The 25,434-nt window shown below is 42.8% G+C and overlaps 1 protein-coding gene across 2 annotated transcripts in view; it reads right to left on the reverse strand.

Moving 5' to 3' along the window:
- Nucleotides 1–25,434, reverse strand: part of FSTL5 (follistatin like 5) — a 2,973,258-nt gene that overhangs the window by 1,600,878 nt on the left and 1,346,946 nt on the right. For both annotated transcript variants that reach the window (XM_086962384.1, XM_086962383.1), the window contains exon 6: nt 23,915–24,035. In XM_086962384.1, the coding sequence (XP_086818510.1) occupies nt 23,915–24,035 (121 nt within the window). The remainder of the gene's footprint in view (nt 1–23,914; nt 24,036–25,434) is intronic.

The raw sequence follows: 25,434 nt of genomic DNA on the forward strand, positions 1-25,434 counted from the left end.
GTCAAGTGTAAGACCACGTAATTACCACACAGGGCATTAAAAATGGTCTCTTGTACTTCGGAAAATTATTGTATATACTACTCAATGCACAGTGTATCTTCTCACTCATTATGGGCCACGTAATTACCAACACAGGGTATTAAAGGTGGTCAGGCTTGTCATTTACAATACATTTGGTAAACCTTTCCTGAAAGTATAACATACTATCTTAGCATGTAAAGTGCAATTTATTTACTAGATACAGCCCACATAATTACCAACGTAAAGTATTTCAGTGATCCTAAAACCCCTATAGATTGCATTGGGGGCATCTTACCTAAAATTAACATATTATTGATAGGGCAGAGTGGTGAGGCATTTTTATGTGTGGCATCTTTCTTGACCGGATTCATGATTAGCTAACATAAGTTAGTATCAGTACATGTGAGATGTAATTTATTATACAAAGAATGAGGTTCAGTAGGGCACTGATGTTACCACCTCTTGGTCCAAGTTTTACTTTTTCTAGAACAACCCACTTGAGATATTCAGGTGTGTGTGCGGATAGCTTGAAATGATCCACCAGCGGAGCTCCCACAGTTTCACATCGAATGCGACTGCAGCGCATTTAACCAAACGTTTAGGGTAGCCTCGATCAGTCAAGCGTTGAATAAGTTCCTCAGATTCAGCCATTTAATCCTCTTTCATTGAACAATTGCGTCTTATACGAAAAAATTGGCCAATAGTCAAGTTATCCCGTAAAGCCCTTGGATGGTGGCTTGAATATTGTAATAGGGAATTTCTTTCGGCTGGTTTCCTGTAAAGTGTAGTACAGAGTTTGTCATCTTGAACATAAATGGTCAAGTCCAGGAAATTAATGGTGGAATTACTGGATTCCATAGTGAATTGTAATGTCCGGTGACCGGGCATTGAGCCATGTGTGAAAGTCTGTAAGTTCGAACTGATCTCCTCCCCATACCATGATGATGTTGTCTATGTAACGAGCAAGAAAACGGGCTTGGTTCTGCCCTCGTGAATCCTTATTACAAGGCAATACGCGAGATGAATCCGAACTGAACCGTTTAATCTGCGTAACGACTTTCTCAACAAAAAGTAATGAGATAAAAAAAGTTGTTAATAAACATTGGTGTGTTCCTTCTTGGACACACAGACAACACCGTCCCTCACATCTATGTGGAACTTACAACCGATTGTAGGTCACCATCGGTGTGGCAGCTGTAAAGCCTGTGACTACACGTTACAAGTCAAGGAGTTTGTGCATAAACATCACAAGATCGCTCTGAAACATTACACCAACTGCAATACGACTGATGTGATCTATTGCATCCTATGCCCTTGTCAGATGTTATATGTAGGCCAAACCCAACAAAAAGTCAAATCAAGAATACTCCAGCACTGCAGTCGCATTCGATGTGAAACTGTGGGTGCTCCGCCTGTGGATCATTTCAAGCTATCCGCACACACACCTGAAGATCTCAAGTGGGTTGTTCTAGAAAAAGTAAAACTTGGACCAAGAGGTGGTAACATCAGTGCCCTACTGAACCTGTGTGAAATGAAATGGATAACACACTTCAACGCCATCAATGAAGGACTGAATGAAGTTGATAGATGTCTACCATCTAAGAGACAGGGTACTACTTGGGGAGCCCAATCATGTAACTGCTCCATATACTCATTCTTCGTATAATAAGTTACATCTCACATGTACTGATACTAACTTATGTTAGCTAATCATGAATCCGGTCAAGAAAGATGCCACACATAAAAATGCATCACCACCCTGCCCTATCAATAATATGTTAATTTTAGGTAAGATGCCACCAATGCAATCTATAGGGGTTTTAGGATCACCGAAATACTTTACGTTGGTAATTATGTGGGCTGTATCTAGTGAAAAAAATTGCACTTTACATGCTAAGATAGTATGTTATACTTTCAGGAAAAGTTCACCAAATGTATTGTACATGACAAGCCTGCCCAACTTTAATACCCTGTGTTGGTAATTACGTGGCCCATAATGAGTGAGAAGATACACTGTGCATTGAGTAGTATATACAATAATTTTCCGAGGTACAGAAGACCATTTTTAATGCCCTGTGTGGTAATTACGTGGTCTTACACTTGACTAACTTACATTTACATGTAATGTTTTCAATATTTTTGTGTATAAACAGTATTAATTATAATTATAACACCAATAGCTTGAATGCAATAGACCTTTGGTCCACTATTATTCAACCTGCTACGGGACACATGTATCCGAGTACCAGACGGGATATGTGTAAACATAATAAGGGGCTATCCAATCCTACTATAAAATCGGCAAATACGACCAATGTCTTGAACGTGGACATGTTTATATTTCAAATTCTATGAGGACCGTGTGATTTTCTATCCCTATAACTTCTATGCCGCAATCACGAGCATACAACAATTAAGGTATGACTTACTAACTTTGTTTGTTTCTGATGAGCAGCGTCCTAGCAACCATACACGGGCTTGCCAGTAACCTCTCTCTACGCTAGCCCTTCCTCTATCTCTAGCTTCCAAGTAATCACGTCACGTCACGTGATACGGAAGTAATTTTAGGCTGACTCGGACGAATTTTCAGACACACTCCCGTTTTCCACGGTCGGATGTGCTGATGCCGGGGACGAAGTTGCCCGATCCGCTGTAGTAGGTAAGCGTTGTGTGCAATTTGGTTAGACTACATGGGAGGTAATAGCCCGCTAGATCCCTGATACCACGTATCTATGTTATGTTTTGGTACACAGGACGGCAACCAGTAGGACCCGAGCCATGACAGTCACCCTTTGAATACTCAGGTACGAATCGGCTGTACCAATATGCATTTACATGCTTCTATTCAAACACCTGTGTTTTTTTTTAATTATGCGGCATTTTTCCATAGAACGGGGGCCGAATTATTATGTGCACACCACAACGGACCCAAATAGAATACTGATCTCTCCCCCCCGTACGATGCAACCCATACCAAGGTAATTCTAAGAGCATACTCCTTTTTAGCGTACCCCACATGCGGTCAGATTACTACATTTTTCCATAAATTTTTTTATTCTTCCACGTAGAGAGGCGTTGATATGCTGCTACTTCGCCCTCATTGCTCGATTTCATCCCAATAAATGAATATGAACCTCTTCGTTTTTTCGATAAGGTATAGTGACTTCCATTGTTTATAATGTAAGATCCACTAACATATAGGCACATTAACTAAATAGTCACTCCCCTCTTTTAGGAATATTTGCACACAAGAGCCATGTTTGGCCAACTGAATAATTTGCGGTGATATCTATACAACAGGTAATCAGGTATTCCCCTTAACTTTGAAGAATTTCAGTAATTCCTAGCTTAAGGTCCTAATCAATATATTTTCCTTGCCTCACTCAGCATGAGCTTAACATAATCAGTAGTGTTTAGTACGTGCACAGATCAGTACTCTTCATCGCCACCTGAATAACGAAGAATTGAATGACATGATTCATGAATTGGAGGTTTCTCCCCTTTCTTAAGTACCCCTCATCCTTGACAGACGTTAACCTGACACCTTGACCTTGGTCCCTTCAGGACCGAGTATACGAGATATGCCGCGTATATATGTACCTCTGTGTAAATAAATAATTGAATCTCTTCATTTAGTGGAAATTAAGTAATTGTTTCCGAATGTCCTTCCCCTATAGGAACTGCCCACACCTCCCCTTTGCACTGTCCTGAGGAAGACCCGTCGCGTAAGGGCCATCATCCCTACCATGAGGGTCGAAACATCGACTACCAACTGTTGCACATAATCAGTGTGTTAATATGTACACCTGTCATTTATGATGTCGTACTGAATGATATTGATAATTGATGATTAATTCTATCTAGGCTCCTCCGGAAAGCCACTATCAATTGTTAAAGGAGATATACAATTGAATTGTCACTTTACCTACCCACACTTTTCCTGAGCACTACACCCCCTTTCCCTTCCTTGTACAGTGGGCACTGTTAAAAATGTTCATTATATGTTTGCAAATGAAATATACAGTTTTTCTACGTACCAACACTATTTGACTAAACAATAGTGTTTTAACAAGTGATTGGTTAATGAATATTTTCATAAAATTTACAAATTTACTCCTAACTGGTCAGGGACCATTTGTTATATAGCACTTAATTACCCAGGTCCCTATGACTACCGGGTAGACCCCCTTCCTTGTACCCTTCCCTGAGATCAAGGCAACATGTTATCAAATTCTAAATGCTCCCAGTCCATTAACAACCAGCCCATTCCTTACCTTAACATCACATTCTTGTCAAGAGCTGGCTCTGAATGACCAAAATAGCTGATTCAATCCATGTTTTAATAACGTAAGATAATTCAGAGATTAGCCTTTGGCCTACATAGCATCTGCTTGACATCATTGGTGACAAGTGTCCTGCATGACAGTGATATTGATAAAAACCAACATTTGTGAAACTATTAATTGCTGAGGTCAACTTTGTTTTGAATTATTTGTGTGCTAATCTCTTGTTTGCATTATTCCTAATTAAAGACATAAAGGTTGGTCATTTGTCCGAATATGAGGTGATCACACCAAACACTTAATGTATCAGAACCCATAAGAATAACACACCATGAAAAGGTGGAACTGTAAAGTATCCTGGACACTGCACTTTAACTCTGCTTGCTTGCACATGCTTGTCAAACTCTGCATTTTACTCTTGGCTTTTAAATTTGCCTTAAGAACTGTAATGTTTAATTTTATTTTGTGCTGTTAAGCTTTTTTTTTTATAACTGAATCGACATCTTTTAAAAATGTGAAATTTTTATCTGAAACAATTGAATTTGCTTAGGGCTTATTTTGAATTGTATTAAGGGTGTTAGAACTGGGGGTCTCTAATTGGCAGAGGCAGGTACCTTTGTCAGGGTAGGGACCATTGCTTCTAGTCAAGATAAGGGGGGTATATACTCTAGATAACCCCTGCTCACCCCTTGGTAGCTTGGCACGAGCAGACAGGCTTATCTCAAAGTCAATGTGTGTGAAGTATTTGTACTCAAAACTCACAGTAATATAGTGAAAACACCACAATTGGAAAGCACACCAGTTTAGTATCTTTATCTAAATTCAACAAGACCAAAACAACAAAAATCCAACATACCGCCACTAAAATACGACTGTAGAACAGTGTTTTCAAACATAAAGCTTGTAGAAAATAAATATTACGACGTTGTGACAGCAATAAATCCAAAGTGCGGCGCCAGCAGAGAGGTGTGTGGCGTCAGGCCCAGAGTCACATGGACCCCTGATGATGCACAGAATCGTGGAGGAGAGGCCAGCTCCCTGGCTGCCCCGGGGAGGCGTGCTGCCGTGTCTGCATGGAGGAGACTTGTCAAATCCAAGACAAGAAAAGTTGATTGCGCCGGCAGAGAGGCTTCGGTTTCGTTGCGAAGTCAGAGAGTTTGTGGAGTCACCCTCAGCAGTTACTGCGCCGCGATAACTGGATGAGAGCGCTGGCCGCTGGAAGCCAGATAACTGCGGGTGTTGACAGACATCAAAGTTCATCGGAGCTGAGGGGCGGGCAGGGCGGTGTATCATGCACTTCATGAGCAGTGCCCCTGGCCTCAGTGCAGGTCGCAGCGTCATGACAGCGTAGCTGACAGATATTGTTTTTTGTGCTTCTTTTAAGTTTCTTCCATCTCCCAACAGCAGGAACGACCGCCAGCCTCTGTGCTGGGGGGGGAGGGGAAACATGGCGGCCGGCTAGTTGCGGGTCGCGAGTGCACGGAGGTGGTGGTGTTCAGAGCTGTAATGAGGAGCTGTTTTGCGGCTGTCTCGTTTCGTGGCTCGTGAGAATTGCGGAGAGCGGCGGGAAAGAGTGTGGAATCAGGCTGGCCTGGCTAGGTTGAGCAAGCTGACGACTACGAGAAAGATTCCCTGGAGTTTTCTTTTTTTTTTTTTTTTCTATGCGCCTCTCTGCGTAGCAGTTAACGCATGGAGACGAAAATCGCGGTGCCTGCAGGTGAGGACGGCGAGCCTCTGGAGCTTCTGGAGTCGGGGTTAGAGGTCAGCAGGGACGCCGCGGAAGAGAGGAGCTCAGAGGTGAGCGCTGTAACAGAAGCCGCTGTCGGCTGGACAAGGGCTGCCCAGGAGGTAGGAAGGGGGAGAAGGGCGGCTGCAAAGATCACTTTGAGAGCCGGGGGCGGGCGAGGTAAAGGAATTGAATACACACACGAGTTGTGTGTTAAAACAGGAAATAACAAGCAGACTTCTCCGTATGAGGACGTTAATGTAAAAACGAGGACAAGAGTGGATTTAGGGAAAGCGGCATATGCGCTAAGAAGTGCAGGCTCGGCTAACATAAATAAAGCAGAGTTAGGAGACATACAAAGACTGCCAGAGAAGCTTAAAGAGAGGAAAGCACAGACTCGAGGCAGGTCATTAAAACGACACAACGCTGCTTTAGATAAAAAAGGAAAGCTTAAAGTAGTCCCTTCTCCTTCCCTTAACGCTTACTTTAAAACAATCCCAAAAACACTAATCTTGCGACCAAACACTGAGAAGGAGGTTTTTGAGCAGGGCCAGATCCTTCCATTGAGTCCTAACAGATATCAAGTTTTAGTGGAAGACTTGGGAGGTCTCAGTCAGGAAGAAGGGGAGGGAGACGAGAATATGGCCGACGGAAGTGAGGCAGATAAAGCTGTAAAAAGTACACCGGGCAGCGAAAATACGGAGACTTCTGGAGTGGTTGTAGAAGACATGGCGGGGGCACAGGAGTCTTCACCACAAGACAACAGTAAGCATTCTGGGGAAAATACAGGGACGCCTGACCAAGAGGAGGTTATTCCACACAGTTTAGATAACCCAGACACATATATAGTCACTCTTTTGAGAAAACTAGATAGGGATATGAAGGAAGGTTTCCATGTTGTGAGAGCTAATCAGGCAAATATCCAGGCTTCATGTAATAGTTTGGAGGCCAAATTCAGCGAGTTAAATCAGCGTACAGAGGTTCTGGAGTTAGAGGCAAAGAAACTCCGCGAAGAGGTAGTCGCGAATCAAAAAGAAATCGAGGACATTAAATTTTTAGGTAGAGCCCAGGATGAAAGGATGGAGCGTCTAGAGAATATGCAGAGACGCAATAATTTAAAAATCTTGAAGCTACCCGAAAAAAGTGAAGGGACAGATATAAAAAGATATGTGGCACATATTTTAAGCACAGAGCTAGAGTTAGAGGTAGATGAAGAAACTATTTTTGCTGACATACAGAGGGTACATCGAGATCCTTTTAGGCTGAACTCAAATAGGACTAAACCAAGAAAAATCTTAATTAATTTCTTGACATATAATTTAAAAGAGAGTATCTTGTCGGCAGCCCTGAAAAAGAAATCTCTAACAATCAATGGAACAAAAGTAGAGATTAGATCAGATTTGTCTCCCGTAACGGCAAATAGACAGTGGGAGATGGGAAAGAGAATGGAGCCTCTAAGGAGTCTGGGCGCTACAGTCCAGCTTAAATTTCCGGCATTTCTTAAAGTTATGTGGCGGAACAAGATGCACTCTTTTCGATTTGTTGAGGATGTTGATGATTTTATTGAAAGATGTACAGAGTTATCACGAGAAGTATCTACTATAAATCAGGGACTGTAATGACTCTCTCTTAGTAATAGCCAAGAGACAGCAAACATATAAGATATTTTTGGTACTAGAGAAGCACCACCACCTTTGCACTCATAAGGCCTACGGCCATGGATAGACAGGAAGGGTTTTCCAGAGGGAGGGGGGATGGGGCAAGGGGGTGGGAAATGAGAAGGGAAAAAATTAAAAAAATAATCCTCAGATGCCAATGGGCCACCAGTGATGCAGAGATTAGCTGGTTTTTTAAGGAAAATGACGGGGGTTGATAAGAAAGAAGTAAAAATTTTGTCCTGGAATGTTAACGGGCTAAGAGTGAAATCCAGGAGAAGGATTATTTTTAAATACTTGGAGGATACATTGGCTCATATAATTATTTTGCAAGAGACCCACTTAAATGAAGAGGAAAGTAAGGTTATGTTTGGTACACAGAAATGGATAGCATACAAATATTATACGCCACAGACTATGGTGACTAAAGGGGTTGCAATTCTAGTTAGGGCAGGAGTTCAGTTCTCTTTTTGTGCTATGGCGGGAGATCCTGGAGGGAGGTGGCTTATAGTACAGGCCATGGTTGCTGGGAAAAACCTTGTATTGGTTGGGTATTATGGGCCAAACATTGATGATTTGGCCCCTTTGGACAAATTAGCATCAGAATTATTGAGTTTTTCTGGAGACATAGTTATGGCAGGAGATTTCAACACGGTAATGGACAAAGATCTGGACCGTTCAGGAAAGAGAGCACAGAGTAATGTTAAGATGTCTAACAGAGTAAAAGAGCTATTAATACAATATGGAATGTGCGATATATGGCGTATTAAATCAGGCAAGAAGATGGGTTACACATATTATAACCAAAAGTATAGACATAGGTCCAGGATAGACTATGTCTTGTTAGATTTAAGGATGGTGGAGTATGTCACAAACATCAATCATGTAGGGGTACATTTATCAGACCATTCAGCTATCCACCTGCATTTGATATTTGGTCAAAAAACTTGTGAACCTGTTTGGAGATTGGATCGTACAATCCTGTTAGACCAAGAAGCCATAGAAATCGTAGTAGGCGAATTGGATGCTTTCCTGAATGTAAATGTGGACTCTGCTAAGTTAGATGCGGTATGGGACACATGTAAGGCTTTCTTGAGGGGGAGGCTGGGAGCCTTAGGTGCGAAGAAGAGAAGGATATACTACAGTAGAATTTTGGACCTGGAAGAAGAGATTAGACAGAACGAGGCTAAGATTGTGGGAGAAGAAGAGCAGCAGCTAAGAGACCAGGCTATCCTAAATATATCAAAATTGAGGGCTGAATTAGCCACAGTTCTTGCAGCAAGAAACAAAGAGAAGTGGGATGCTAGTAACTTGGCACATTTTAGCTATGGAGAAGGGTGCAGTAAACTGTTGGCGTGGAAAGCAAAGAAAGATCGGGTTCGAAACTTCATCAAAGAAATAAGAGTAGACGGAGATACGGATATTACAGATAGTGGAGAGATTTCAGAAGCTTTTTACGAGTATTTCTCCACAGTTTATAAGGAGGAGTTAGTACCAGATTCACAAGAGATAACAGAATGGGTACAGTTAATAAGTCCACTCCCAACCCAATATAAACAGATTTTAAATTCGGAAATCTCACTGGTAGAGGTGGAAAAAGCTATTAAGAAGGGTAAGAGGGGTAAAGCTCCAGGGCCAGATGGTCTTCCTCTAGAAGTTTATAAAACTCTGATTGGTTTAATTGCTCCTTTTTTACAGCAAGTTTTTAACAACATCTTTAGAGGAGACATAGCAATGCCGAAGTCTTGGAATGAGGCAGTAATAGTACTGGTCCCAAAACCCGGCAAATTACCTAAATACTTAGATGCTTACAGGCCAATATCATTATTAAATAATGATTATAAACTGTTTACTAAAATCATGGCCGATAGATTAAGCTTAGTCATTCCACTTTTAGTGCATGATGACCAAAAGGGTTTTATGAAGGGTAGATATTTAAAAGAACTTACCTTCTCAGTGGTTGGCGCAATAGATATGGCGACAGTTTTCAATCTCCCTCTTGCTCTTATTGCCCTGGACGCCGCCAAGGCATTTGATCGTGTGAATTGGCTATATCTGAAGAAGCTTATTCAACATTTAGGTTTAGGCACATGCTACACTAATACGTTGTTATCATTGTACAGCTCTCCCACTTCCAAGGTGCTGGTAAATGGTATTTTGACATCCTCTTTCAGAATAATGAGGGGCACCCGCCAGGGATGTCCAATTTCCCCTTTATTATTTAATTTATATATAGAGCCGCTTGCTAGTAAGATTAGAGCGATGGATGCAATAGCTCCTTTTAGGGCAGGCGAGTGGAACAAGAAGATTGGTCTTTATGCGGATGACATTATTATTTTTACTTCAAATCTGAAAGAATCCATGGGAAATATTTTTAAGCTCACTAAAGAATTTGGCAAAGTTTCAGGATATGAAATTAATGAAAGCAAAACAGAACTAATGGCATGGAACTTGGATACTGAGAACTTTAAATGTAAGAAGGAGATGAGATATCTGGGAGTGAGAATAACACAGAATACAGCGGAATTAACAAAAATCAATTTTTCAAGGGTGAAAAAAGAAATAGGGGAGACATTGCGAGGTTGGAGTCATTTACCTCTCACTTTGATTGGTCGTACTAACTTGATTAAAATGGTGATCCTACCAAAGCTTACATTTTTGTTTGAAACAATTCCTTGGGACTTTGACAAGAAAGGGCTTAAGAGACTACAAAGTGAAATTTGTTCCTTTATATGGGCTACTAAAGCAGTTCGCTTATCCTGGAAAAAAATTAGAAGAAGATGGGACAAGGGAGGGTTATCAGCCCCAGATTTTTTGTTATATGACTGGGCTTTTCGTTTAAAGAACTTGAGAGAACTAATGGGAATACCAAAAGCTACAACTATTGGGTGCATTTTTCTGGCTATGTTGAGATTGAGTAACCATAATGAAGATGGATTCATGTATAAATTCTCTGACCCAAAATATTTCAAAAAGGTGAGATTAAAAACTCTACGGGAGGCAGCAGAGCTCTGGTATAAAATCAGGAAAATAGCAAAGTTGACCTATTTTGGATACAGGTCATCCATATGGGACACACCAGGTTCACCGTTATGGGCAGAAGACGCATTGGCTGTCCCGTTAAAAACAGCAGGATTAAAAACTTGGGGAGATCTATTTCCGGAGGGAGCATTGATTGGTTGGACACAAGCGACACAGCTGTGGGGGCAAGGGTTATCTAAGTTTAAGTACATGCAGATACAAAGCTGGGCAAACAAGATGGATATTGTTGTAGGACTTCAAAGTGACTTTGAAGACAAGACTTTTTCCTCACAAACATTCAAGAAAGAAGTTGCGATGTGGTACTGGGCAATGGTGGACATGGAAGATGGCCCGTTTACACTGCCAGAACAATTATGGAGGGATTGCTTGCCGGACATCGCCACAGAAAATCAATGGCAAGTAATGATGACTATACTATATAAAACAGTTAAATCTGCAAATTTAAGGAGAAATGTTCTCTTTACTATCCATAGAGCCTATTGGACCCCCCGCAGACTATCGAAGTTTAAAGCCGGAGGACGGGTTGAATGCCCAAAATGCGGAAATATAAATGTGGATGACTTGCACATGTTTGTGGAGTGTTTAAACATCAGGGAATTTTGGGAGATGGTAAGCAACTGTCTATCACAATCAATCGGCCACACGATAGAGGTAAGCCATGAACTAATTATTACCGGGAGACTTGACCTATTTGATAACAGAATAAATGATAAAGTAAAGATAGTTTTTTATGGGGTGTTGCTAGCCCGTAGGGAAATCTGTAAAGTCTGGGTAGAAGCTAAGACACCGACACTCATAGATTGGTTAAATAGCATGAGATATTTTGCGACACTAGATTCTAAAGGTCTGATAAATAAGAAACAGAGATTTTGGTTACTCTTTTTGGAACATTTTGGATAATAGGCAGACTTGTGTCTGGGTACAGGATAAGAGACTAGTACATAATGGAAAATTCCTATGATTAAGGCCTCAGCCTATCTCGCAGGCCGGTGGAATAGGTCCGTCCTTCGTGAAGGCGGAGTGGAAGAATCGGGTTGCGGCCTCTGGTGTGGCTGTGTTATAATACACACATGGTGGTATAGGAGATTGTGGCCCAGTCCGGGCTGGAGAGCTGCACATACTCGAGTCCATAGCCAGCATATTGAGATAAAAGCCCAGGGCGGAGACTACTGAACAAGGGTGGCGAAAAGGCTAATGAGGAATAAAAGAAAAAAAAAAAAAAAAAAAAAAAAAGACATCAAAGTTCATCGGAGCTGAGGGGCGGGCAGGGCGGTGTATCATGCACTTCATGAGCAGTGCCCCTGGCCTCAGTGCAGGTCGCAGCGTCATGACAGCGTAGCTGACAGATATTGTTTTTTGTGCTTCTTTTAAGTTTCTTCCATCTCCCAACAGCAGGAACGACCGCCAGAGGTCCAAAACTGGAACATGCACCTCCTGGCAGGTCAAAACTCTTTGTGTCCCTGAGACTTCAGAACAGGAGACCGTCACACACAAGCCCTTGAAGGCTCTTCTCCAAGCAGGTTTCTCAGCAAAGTTTCAGTCTTTGTCCTTTCCGTGTCAGAAGAAGCAACTCAGGCCAACCCCACAAAGCACACAGCAAAGGGACAATACTTCTCCTCTCCAACTCTCCTCCTTGACAAAGGTTCCTCTTGTGTCCAGAAGTGATCTAAAGTTCTGGGGTTTAAGGTCAGCTACTTATACCCCATTTTGTCTTTGTTCTCCTTTGAGAAAGGGTCGCTGAGCTCAGTCCAAACCAGTTCTGTCCTCACTGAAGCAGTATGACCACAGGGGATGGAGATGGCTTGGTAAAAGTGCGAAAGGCCCTATTCTGCTGCCAGGAAAACTCCTCCTACTACTCTAAATGGAGCCACGGTCTATTCAGCTCAGCTCTAAGTCATCCAGGAAGGGCCTGGCACACCTCAACCCCCCCCCCCCCCCCCCCCCAGTGGATGTCTACAGTGAATGCATATCCCCAGCCCCTATCACTTAAAAACCAGACAGTTAATCCACAAACAGGCAGAGGCACACAGAATGGTTAAACAAGCAAATGGCTACTTTCTGAAAGTGGCATTTCCAAACACATAATTTAAAAAACATCTTTAGTAAAAGATGTGTTATTAACTTCTGAGTTCAGAGAGCCTAAACTTCATTCCTCTATCTTGTCCCAATGGGAAGTTATACTTGTAAGAAGCTATAAAGTATTTTGCTATCCTATGGGACAGATAGCCTTTCAATAGTGAAAAATGAAATTGGCAGTAACACCTGCCCATTTGGGTACCTTGGGCCTACCTGAGGGGTGTCTTTCATGTAAATATCAATCAATCAATCAATCAATCAATCATAACACTTGTATAGTGCGCTACTCACCTTGGGGGAAGGGGTCTGCTATTGCTCGAACAGCCAGGTCTTGAGTTGTCTCCTGAAGGCGAGATGGTCCTGGGTCAGTCGAAGATGGATGGGGAGGGAGTTCCTATCACTTGGCCGCCAGGTAGGAGAAGGATCTGCCACCAGCGGTGGCTCTTCGGATGCGTGGTATGGCGGCGAAGGCGAGGCTTGTCAAACGTAGCTGGCGGGTGGGCGTGTAGAAGGTCAGGCGGTCGTTGAGGTACTTGGGTCCCAGGTTGTGGAGGGATTTGTGTGCATGGGTGAGGAGCCTGAACGTGATCCTCTTGCTGACGGGGAGCCAGTGCAGGTCCTTCAGGTGGCCACAGATGTAGCTGCGTCGGGGGATGTTCAGGATGAGACGGGCGGAGGCGTTCTGGATGCGTTGGAGTCTTTTCTGTATCTTGGCTAAGGATGGGCGGAAAATCTGTTTCGCTCGCGGATTTTGCGGATTTTCGGGAAATTCGCAATCCGCGAGATTCGCGAATCTCCCGCAAAATCCGCAAATCCGCGAGCAGCGGATTTTGCTCGCACTGCTCGCACTGTTCGCGTGAGTTCGCGTGAGTTCGCGCCCCGCGAATAAGTGCAAAATTGCAGAAATACGATTTTAGCAAACTGAAAGTAACTACTTACCAGGTTCAAAAGTTCAGGCTCATCATTAGTAGCCATTTCCTGTAGTGCTTGCTGAGGGGCCCCTCCAGAGTTCAGTTGCCAGTTGCAACTATTATGTGACCCTGCTCTAAACCTCAGAATAGTTACACATATGCCACAAAGGTCCTGAATTACAGCTAAGGGAGACAAGCAGGAGCCAGGCTGGCAGTTCAAATCCATTAATCAGCCCCTAATTCATTATTGTCAGTTGGGGCAGGGCAGGTGTTGTAACTAATTTTGCAACAATGAAAGCACTTAGCAAGTGCAAAAGTTCACTAATCAGGAAGCACTAAGGAAGCAGGTGCCAGCTAAAAAAATATTCTGTGACACATTAATCAGCCCCAAATTAATTCAGGTCACTTGAGGCAGGGAAGGTGTGCTTGCGTTGCCACAATAATGTACACTGACTGGACAACCAGAGGGTGCTGTGATGAAACAGAGGGTGGCATGGGTGGGCCAGAGGGTGGCATGAGTAGTCAGAGAGTGGCAGTGGTGACAGAGAGTGGCAGTGATGAAGAAGAGTGTCCCAAACAGGCTGGACACGTAGAAACAACAAGTTCGCGAAACTTGCGACCCGACAGGTAAGTTCGCAATTTGCGACATTGTACAAAACCCTCGCGAACTGGCAGAAACCCGCGCAAACACACAAAAAAAAAAAATCCGCAAATTCGCGAGAATTCGCGGATTTTGCGGATTGCGAGTTCGCAAATCCGCAAAATTCGCGAACGCGAGATTCGCAAAATTCGCCCATGCTTAATCTTGGCTGTGGTTCCGGCATAGAGGGCGTTTCTGTAGTCCAGTCGGCTGGTGACGAGTGCCTGGGTGACCGTAAATAAAGGGAGGGTTAGGGCCTGCAAAGTGGGTGCACTTGCAAGGTAGACATGGAAGTTCATAACTGCACGCAGACACTGCACTGGCAGGTCTGAGATACATTTACAGGGCTATTCATGTGTAAGATCATCATCAGTGCTGCAGGCTCACTAGAAGCATTTGATTTACTGGCCCTGGCACACTCAATGCATTTTAATAGGGACTCACAAGTAATTCAAATATGCCAATCAGAGATAACTAATGGCAATTTACACAGGGAGCACTTGCACTTTGACACTGATCAGCAGGGGGAAAGTGCCCAAAGTATCTAAGCCAGCAAAATAACATTCAGCACAACATCAAAAATACAGGAGATGGATGCAAAAAGTCATAGGATGCTACGCCAAAGATGCAAAGTCCAACAAAGGGCTTAAATAATTTTCAGTGATTTTACTGTTTACTTACCTCCCCTGTAACCTCATGAAGCCGGCATCTTCGGTGAGGTTACCTGTCTGAGTGCTCAGAAGGAGCTTGTGAGGCAGTCCTTATGACAATTTCAGGATACGTGCAGGCCCACAGCGCAGACACTCCACTGCTGTGCCAAAGGCAAGCTTGTCTGTGCATGTCTGCATCTGTTCCACAGCCAGTGCTTTTTCCTTTGGTCGCTTTATGCTAGGTATCCCATTATCCGCCAATTTTCTAAAAAGTTTCATTGATAAAGTACCTCATTGTGCTCACACTCTTGACCTTACCTGCTTAAATGGCATAGTGCCCTGTGTATGTTGCAAAGGCAAGTTTGGTATTAGTCTTTCGTATTAGCCGTCCTTCTGTTAACAAATCTCTTGTGGGTGGACTGATTAATGCACATTCCCTCAGCAAACACGTGCAAGTAATACATGACTTTATTACCAACCTACGTATTGATTAACTGTTTATCACTGAGTCCTGGCTTAAAACTTGGTCTAAACCCAACATCGCTATTGCTCTCACCCCAGGCTATTCGTTCCTCAGATGTGATAGGGCATAGGTTTATGGAGGAGGCCTAGCCTTTATATCCATGACTCTTATCAATTTAGCTCCTTATAGATGGGCACCCTGAAAAGGGCCAATAGTTTAGGTTTTTGTTTTAAAATTAGACTTCTCTCCGTCTCTTGCTAATGTTTAATCTATAGTCCACCGGGCCCTGGTTCCAACCTCCTGGCCTCTCTTGGAGAGGCCCTATCACCAGTGCAGCTCTAATATGCAAATATCACCCTAGTAGGAGATTTTAACTACGATTTTGATGATACTGGCAATCCTGATACAATTAGCTTTAGAGAGAATCTAACATTCCTAGGCCTCCTCGAATAGTGTTAGCACCTACCCATTCAGTTGACGACACCCTAGATGGGATCTGTACCAACCATCATCTGCTGGTTTCGAAGGAACCGGTAAGTCAATCCTGGTCAGATCATCAATTAGTCCCTTTTAGACTGATGATTGATGTGACTAGCCTACCCAACCCCCAAGCCGTCCAAAACCCCTCTACCCTTCATAAATAGGGAAAAATGCCCTCCCCTCTTGGGGCGGCTTTCAGAGGATCCCAATTTGTTCAACCAATGAATCACTAATGCTGCCAATTAACTATTGCCCTTAGCCTGCCCTGTCAAGCTTTGCCCAAACCCATCTGCAACTTGGTCATCTACTATCCTAGCCAAAAGAAAACTCTGCTGCAAGAGGCTTGAATGTAAATGGTATCAGACCTACAAACCTAAGGACCTGACTAATTTTAAGCAGGCACAGAAATCATATCTTAACTTGATTGGGGAGGCCAAGAAAGCCTAGTTCAACAGCTAAATTGAGCAGACCAAGTTAACCCCAAAAAGATCTTCCAAATATCAAAATCTTTTCTACAGCCCAAAACATATCAAGCCATATCCCTTCCTCACAGGCCCTCTCTGATCAGATCTCCACCTTCTTTGAAGATAAGATATTAACCTTATAACATGACTTTTTAACGCCTGCCACGAACCTAGCCAGCTGCAAGGGATGTATGACGTTAGCACGCATACTATTACCACGCATACCTTTACAACGCGGTATTTACAACGAATACCGTTACAACGTATAGCACTTTGAGGTGCTGGATAGTGGTAAGTATAATTTTATATTCCAACTCCAGTCCCCGTGGACACTAGGGAAGGTGTTGGATATAAAATTAAACTTATTCCCTATCCTAGAGCGCCCCCCAGCGCAATGCGTTGTAATGGTATGCGTGGTAATGCCTGCGTTGTAATGGTAGTGCGTTGTAAAAAATGCGTGCTAAACGTTGTATACCGCTGCAAGATCTCGCTTTTCAATTGTGCCAAGCTATGCTTTCCCTGAGAGCGCTGCCCACCAACCATCCTCATAAGGCCATTGACACAGTAAACCCAGTAATTAATATGTTATACACCTCGCTCTCCACAGCCCAAGTTCCACAAACGTGGTAATTGGCAGTGGTTAGGCCTTTGCAAAGAAAGATTCCTAGCAGACCCTTTAACTCTGGCCAACTTTAGGCCCATCTCACTCCTTCCTACGTGGCCAAAATGCTAGAAAAAATTGTGAATGACCAACTCACCACCTTTTTGAAAGTTCCAACTCACTACATGACTGCCAATTAGGCTTCAGACCTAAGCACTCAATGGAATCTGCCCTTTTAGATGACTCTGGGCACTGGTAACAATGCAGTGTTGATCTTACTAAATCTCTCTACAGCATTCAATACCATCTCCCACATTAGCTTTCTTCAGCGCCTTCTCAAGATTGTTATTTTTCTATAAGGAACTATCTTCATTTAGTTCTTTCCTGTCAGATAGGAAACAGCTGGTAGCCATGGGCCAGTTCTCTTCAGATGAAGAATCCATGGCTTTTGGCATTAAGCAGGGCTCGTCACTTAGGCCTGCATTATTTAATGTCTATATGGCCCCTCTGATTTCCTTGATAGCCTCCTTTGGAATTGCTACCACATCATATGCGAACAAAAAACAATTGATCATAGCCCTCGAGAATATATTTGGGTCTGAGCAGAACTTCAAGAACTGCTTTGCCAATATTATCTGAAGGATGAAAAAATACCCATCTAAAATGTAATATGGATAAGATTGAAACTCTCTTGTTCAGAAAGACCAACCTGTTCTCCCCTATGCAAATGCGGCCTACCTCTGTCCTCGCATCTCCCACAACAGTTGAAGTGGCTAAAGACTTGGTAGTCGAATTCAACACAACTCTCTCCTTCTGCGGCTGCCCACAAGCTCTTGTAGTTGATGATATGTGTTTTTCTCTGATTAAATCTCTAAACTAATTCTTGGACTTCTGCTAGCTACAGGGAAAACATTAACCTTTGCCCCAAGAACTTCCAGACTTCACTAATGCAACAGCCTTTATGCAGGAAGTTCAAAGCAGCTGCCTCAGAGACTTCAGATGGTACAACATACCGGCGGATAGACTTTTGCTTCAACTGCCTGTTACAACTGGCATCCTTGGCATGCTTTACCCTGACTTTTTCCCTTCTACCCTCCTGTGTTTCTCACTTCAATTTTGGTGGCTTAATGATTCTGGGAAGTTTACCACTGCTAACCAGTGCTAAAGGGCATACGCTCTGTACTCAAAACATGGAAATATTGGCTTATCCACAATTGGCATATTTCACTCACTTGTAAGTCCCTAATAAAGTACACTATATGTGCCCAGAGCATGTAAATTAAATGCTTCTAGTGGGCCTGTAGCACTGATTGTGCAACCCACTTCAGTAGCCTTTAAACATGGCTCAGGCCTGTCACTGCAGAGCCTGTGTGTGCAGTTATGAACTGACATTTCTTCCTGGCAAGTTAGCCTACTAGCCAGGCCTAAACCTTCCCTTTTATTACATGTTGGTCACCCATAAGGTATGTTGTAGGCAGCCCGTTTGGCTGGATGCAGTGTATTTAAAAGATAGGAGATGTATTTTTGAGTTTAACCTGGTAGTAAAAAACTGCTAAATTAGTTCACTAAAGCAAGGCCTATCTCTGCCGTACGGTAACATTGAAATTGCCTTAAAACATCATTTAAGTGTAATTTCCAATTGGAAGAAGATAGAGACTTGGAGTTTGGTGTCTCTAGACTCATGATTTAAAATCACAACTTATAGTGAAGTCGGGTTTTAAAATGTAAATATGAAAATGCCATGCTTAGAAAGTTGGTATTTTCTGACTTTAACTTTTCTGTGCCTCTGAATGCACGTCTTGGTTGGGTGACAGATAGGCTTTGTGCATTCCCTCTAAACATTCACAAAAACAGAGAAGGGGTGTGACATTTGCATCCTGATGTCCTATCACCAGGCTGATAGGCCTTCCTGAGGTAGATTGAATGGAGTAGATGACACTTGCACCTGAAATGGGTTGTGCTTGTCCCCACACCATACCCCCTGTAGTGATTCTGGAGCTATGGTAGAAAATGCAGGACCTTGTGAACTTCAAAGGCCTCTTTGAAGTCGCCCTCACTTGAAAGGCACTTTTGGGTATAAGTACTGGAACTCTGACACATGTACTCAGTTCAGTTTTTGGACATGAGGTGACTTTGTCAGGAAGAGGAGTTGCGTTGCAGTAAAGACTATCACTTTGCTAACTGCTCTGATGTGTAGGCCTGCTGTCTCTTGCCTAGCAGTGAGAAGGACAAGATTCTTCTCTCTACAACCTGTGATGCTAAAAGTAAATCCAAAGGCTTGTTATCTTGCCCCCTGTACAGGAATTCTCAAGGTCACCAAAGACTTCATCCCCCTATCGCTGCCATTGGACTCTGCAACCTGTGAGTCCAGCAGCTTAACTCAACAAGGCTCAGCGCTTTGCCCATGATGCACACTTCATTTTTTCAAAGATCGGCGCTACATGCATGACCAGCGCTGCAATCTACCAAGGTGGTATGTTCAAATTTAAATCATGGCCGCATTCTTTCCCAATGTGTTGCCTAGGTGATGCCTGAGCCACAACAGCATGCCTTCAGGGAAGTGGAAACTCACGCTGTGTTCCAAAATCGGCAGCTCATCTGAAACCTTGAAGTGAGGGGCCCAATAGCGGGAGATTGCTGCATCTGCTCTTCTTTTAACTCGAAAGTGCAAAGTCTGCCTATAGTGCCCAAGGGAAGCCCAGCAGATCCTGTTGCAATACTGCTTTCCAACCAAGAGAGACCACAGCAACTTTTGCCCTAACCACATGGAACGCAACCCAGCTGCTTTGCCCAGAGAAGGCACTGTGTGTAATGGGAGCCGCAAGGTCCCTGTAGCCGACCTGCACTCACTTGTGGGTGGCAGCTATTGCCTGAGTACACTGGTCTCTAGGGACCTGTTATAAAGGTTTGTTTTAGTAGTTGTTGTTGGGCACTGTTGCCATGCCCGGATTGGATTTATAATGTGTTACCCCAGAGTAGCGTGCCCATCAGTAATATGTGAATCATGAGTGCTTCTTAAGCACAGTAGTTTCATTGACATTTAAGGACATTCATAACTTGAGTACCTACGATTAAATTGTTGTCATTTTGGTCTTGTTTTTTTTCTCCAATAAATGGTCTATCTTTCTAAACTGCTGTGGGGTCCCTTTGTGGTGTTTCCACTGTGTTACTCCAACTTAAGTGTTGCACAAATACTTTACACATCACCTCTTAAGTTTAGCCTGACTGCTCTGCACCAAGCTACCAGAGGGTGAGCAGAGGTTTATAAAGGTTGTTTATCTGACTTACCCTGACTAGGATTGTGGTCCCTACTGGTACAAGATGCAAACCACTTCCAACTAGAGATTCAATTTCTAACACTCCCCAAACAGAGTTCGTCATCTGAAGCACTTCGAAGACTGCACTGGCTACCAATTCAAAGGAGGGTCCTATTCAAGATCCTCGTCTTGGTGCTCAGAGCTTTTAATTCCACTGGTCCGAAATATATCACTACCTGATTCTGCCGCCACAGGACTCAGAGGATCCTGAGATCCACTAATGCCAACTCTCTAAAATTCCACATTTCGAGCTTAAAACCTGGGATGAGAAGTTGTGGTGATGTGATGACTGGCAGAGAACCCTGACATGACTGTGATGTCATCTAGAGTGTTTATACTGTGGAGTTCTCTCTGTGTCAGTTATTACTTGTTCTATGGCTGTCCCATCTGAGACGGGACGGCTCTCTGTTATTCAGAATAAATATTACTTGGAAGCATCATTGCTGTGTCAGCCACTCGTCTTTACAGAGGACCTTCATGGGTTTAGGTACCTAAGCCTGGAACCAACTTCCAGGTCCACTTTCATTGATAGATAGTGAAGCCAGCTTTAAAAAGAGTCTGATCTAGTTGGGACCCCTGGCTCACTCCATTGTTGTATCAAGAACAGTTTTAAGTCAGCTTCCACAATATCTCCAGGTAGCTCTCTTATGAGTGACAGCACGCTCTAAAAAATGCTGCATTATTTAATTCATTCATGCATTCCTTCATTCGTGCAGTCATTCATTCATTCAAATAGAATGACACCTTTCTTTGCTTAGAAGCTTTTACTTCAAGTACCACACGGATGTACCATGTTACAACGCATACTATTACAACTACCTACCGTTACAACGCGACCATTACAACGCATACCATTACAACGCATAGCGCTTTGAGGTGCTGGATAGTGGTAAGTATAATTTACTATTCTAACTCCAGTCCCCGTGGACCCTAGGGAAGGTGTTGGATAGTAAATTATACTTATTCCCTATCCTAGAGCGCCCCCCAGCGCAATGCGTTGTAATGGTATGCGTTGTAAAAGTCGCGTTGTAATGGTAGTGCGGAGTAAAAGATGCGTTGTAACGGGTGTATACCGTACCACACCATCAAACATGTCGATATTTACTGTTATTAGAAACTACTTTATCATAACCCATCATCTGCACATGCACTTCAACCAAAACCATAAATCTAACACTATATATATAATTAAACCTAGCTAGAATACTAATCCTATCTCTATAAAATACTCTAGATTTTAAACATACAATACAATTGTACGTAATCCTAATATTTGCACTAATGCCTGACCTTAATTCCTTGCCTAAACCTACCCCATGCCTAACATTAGGTGTAAGCCTAAACCCACAACAAAATATTATCCCAACCATAACCTCACCATTCAGCAATATGCTGATGAAGCCCAGTTCAACCTATGGGTGTCCAATACATCCAACATAATAATGCCTTTCCTCAACAAGCTAGCAGCCTTGATGCAGTCACTCTCTCAGAAGCTTCTGAAGACTAAATTGTTTCACCTATTTCCCAGTGACAACTTTACCATCCGTAGAAAACTGCTGGCAGCTTTCAGCTTCCTTTAAGAACAAAACCTCCGCATAAATAGACATGCTGATTTATTTAGTGTATTATCAACTCCACCTGCTGAGAAAGCCAACACCCATCTTCACAGCTACAAACTTAAGCTCTTCCTTTCTCACTCACATACATGGTGAAAATACTATACTATACTAGCTGGACTTTCAACGTCTACTACAGCAGCTTTTGGCACTATGCCACTCGTAGCCACTCTAGTTGAAGGAAGAAATAAATCTTATCATGTCTCCCATATCCTAAATTATCTTCTCAAGAAACTACTTGAAGCAAAAGTTAATTTAAAGGTACTACAAGTTACACCTGAAGAAAGTCACACTGCTTTGCCTCTTTACCAGAACAACAAATTACAGTGCAAGAGTGAACTATGAAAAAACATAGTTCCAGTAATCATCTAAGTCTAGAAATTGTCAAATCTAGAAAGGTCAAAACAGTGCTTTGCAAGCCTAGCCACAAGATGTGCAACTCCATTCCAGGCAACATTAAGCTACATCTAAACCTTCAGACTCTCCAGACAGACATGAAACACGTCACTTCATACACTACCTTCCTGACTAAACCCTCCACTGAATACCCCTCCTTCTACAACTGTGGTCCTAAAAAGTACATTATCTATGAAGTGTTTTGTTGCCCTGTGGCTAGAGTCACTTAAAAAAAATACTTTAAATGAAGAATAATAAACACAATTGAACTGTGCACTTACTGCTCGCATGATTAAAGATGTTGTAAAAGTTTGGAACAGTTCTCACAGCATTTTCTGGTAGACATTTTTTTAATCAAATAATATTTTCCAGTGAACAGAGAGGGCTTAAAGATTCAAGATTTTTATTATTATGATTTGGAACTCAAAGAGGTCCACGCAAAATACAATTAAAAAGTAAAAAAAAAAAAGATAATTGATAAAATATACATGGAGCTCTATAATAAACGATAAAAAACTTACTACTAAGCTCTAAGGCCCCTGACACAAAAAAAGTGCAAAGATGCAATCAGTTCATTTAAATATCATAACGCAATACTAGGCCGGCCAAATAAATACAACAAAGAGTGAAGCAGAATGTTTTAAAGTGCAATGCAAATATAGTACTTCTAAATTCCTTGCTACATTCATCATTAATAACCAGAAATTAGTACAGGAAAGATTTCAATTAACTACAATAATCCATCGAAGACAAATATGTTACTGGAGGTGGCACTTGAAGATCAACTATGAAATCCACTCATTGCTAGATTGGTGTCCACAAATAAACAATTCTACATCACAGAAACTAAACGTACGTGGGGGCATATTATCAAGACAGGCGATAAAAGTAGCGCTGTTTTTAGCGACAGAAAACTGCCGCTAAAACGGCGATAATGGGCTTGATAATATGCTCTATGGAATTCCAATTGAAGCCCATGTTAGATGTCCTTCACATTTAACATGGACTTCAATTGGAATTCCATAGAGCATATTATCAAGGCCATTATCGCCGTTTTAGCTGCAGTTTTCTGCCGCTAAAATGGTGATCATTTTATTGCCTGTCTTGATAATATGCTCCTATGTATATGAGAAGTCACGGTGTTAAAGTTATGATAGAGCATGGACTCCCTCAAGATGTAGCCCTGACTCTCCACAAAATGTTACCCTTAAATAGGGTGCGGAATATCCCAAAATGACATCTTCATAATGACATGCCGACACCTCAAAATAGCACTGTCTGTGGTGGGGGTATATTACAGCCATGAGCAGGATAGAGGTTGTGATTTAGTCTGGAAATTGTCTGATCACCTATCACCTTTGAGTTTGGCAAAAATCAGGTTCCCCTGCTGCTGCACAAATTTACAGACTATGCATTCATATTTGCAAATAAATAACAATTCATAATGCTCCTGACAATCTCCATGTCAACCGTTAGGAGAATCGTACACTACACAAAGCACAATTCAATTTTTTCCTTTCATTTATCAAACAGGCAGATAGAAAATAAACAACAGACCACCTTGCATACTTACGGAAAGCTCTGTAGAATTCTTCCAGTGCCAAGTGCTTGTCACTGTTATAGTCATCATATTTCAGTAGATCGAACAGAGAACAGTCAGACAAATCCTTGCCAAAGCCATCCCGTTGTATTAACTGATGAGAAAGTGATAAAAAAATGACATTGAATATACCTTTGTAAGTACTTGTTCTTAAGTGACCTATTTATATTAACATATTGAAAAACAAAGAACACTAACAAAAATCTGCATATTCGGAATGGAATGAAAGCAACAATTAACATCCTCTAAAAGCTGCAGGTTACCCCAACAAGACTAAGAAATAATATGGTGTACAATAGGATTTAGGAAGTTTAGCAGTCATGGGAAATATTTTCTTTATAATCAACAAACTAAGCCCAAATTAAAAAACCTGTCCCCTCTAATGCCCTCCTTGTATTTATTCAAATGCACTTCACTTATGGCCCTTCCTAAAGAGGCAATCTTGCCCATGGCTATTGCCAATCCCTCTACATTGATTGTTCCTACCTAGGACACAAGCAGAGGGACTCTGTCCTAAGAAACCACTCACTTGTGGTAACTCTACAGAGCTGAGGTGTCCAATATGGCCTTCGGGGTAAGTAGTCCACACGGGCAGGTCATAGACCATGCCATGATCTCCCTTAGCTGCAGGTAGACTCAGAGGGTGAGTTGGTAATCCCTGAGAGTGGGAGTCATCACTATCACCAGGCGAAAGTGAATGGGGTCGCAGTCACTGCTCTGAGGGACGCAGGGGCTAGCCAGATCATGCTAGTTTCCCCAGAGAAGTACAGCAATCAGGTGTGTCGGGTAATGCAGGCCGGGGGCAGAATATCAATAACTATGGTACCCCTGGAGTTGGGTGGTGGGGTGATACAGAGGAAGGTCATAGTTAGCCCCCAGATGCCCGTAGGCTGCATTCTGGGAAATGAGGTGGACTCAGTGTCAGGGGAACTGGGAGGGGTGACTGCCCAGGGTGCGCTGACAGTTCGGTTTTCTCGGGGTATCACTCCCAAGTGGAGAATACAGGATCCCAGATGGAGTAGCAGGGTGAAGGAAAACTCTTCCCTATCTCCTGTTCAGCCTCAGGACCCAGACCTTGGCTGAGTGACCAGTCTCAGGATACCACCCCTGCACTGGTGAGAGGTGTAGCACAAGAAGGGTACAAGACACCTGGCGCTACTGCCCCCCCCCCCCTCTGAGAAACTACAGAGGTCAAAGACCCCTTAGAAGGCATGGGGCCTGACTCTGGATACTGACAGCTGTCAGTGGCCTCTCTTTGTTAATGTCCTTGTGGACAGAAGTTTCTCTGGGTTGGATACCGATGTCAGATGCAAGGGGTGGAATGAACCACATCAGTGTGTTGCCCATGGTGGTACTGTCTGACAACTGGGATACATCTTCGAGCAAATTAAGGTTAAGTGCTGCACCAATGGGGTCCACAGGTAAGAAGAAGCGTTCCCCATGGGTCAGTTCAGTGGCTCATGAGAGTATGGACAGAGGGATCCACCTGAGTT

The sequence above is a fragment of the Lissotriton vulgaris genome, chromosome 3_1 (genome assembly GCF_964263255.1).
Source record: "Lissotriton vulgaris chromosome 3_1, aLisVul1.2, whole genome shotgun sequence".
Classification (NCBI taxonomy): domain Eukaryota; kingdom Metazoa; phylum Chordata; class Amphibia; order Caudata; family Salamandridae; genus Lissotriton; species Lissotriton vulgaris.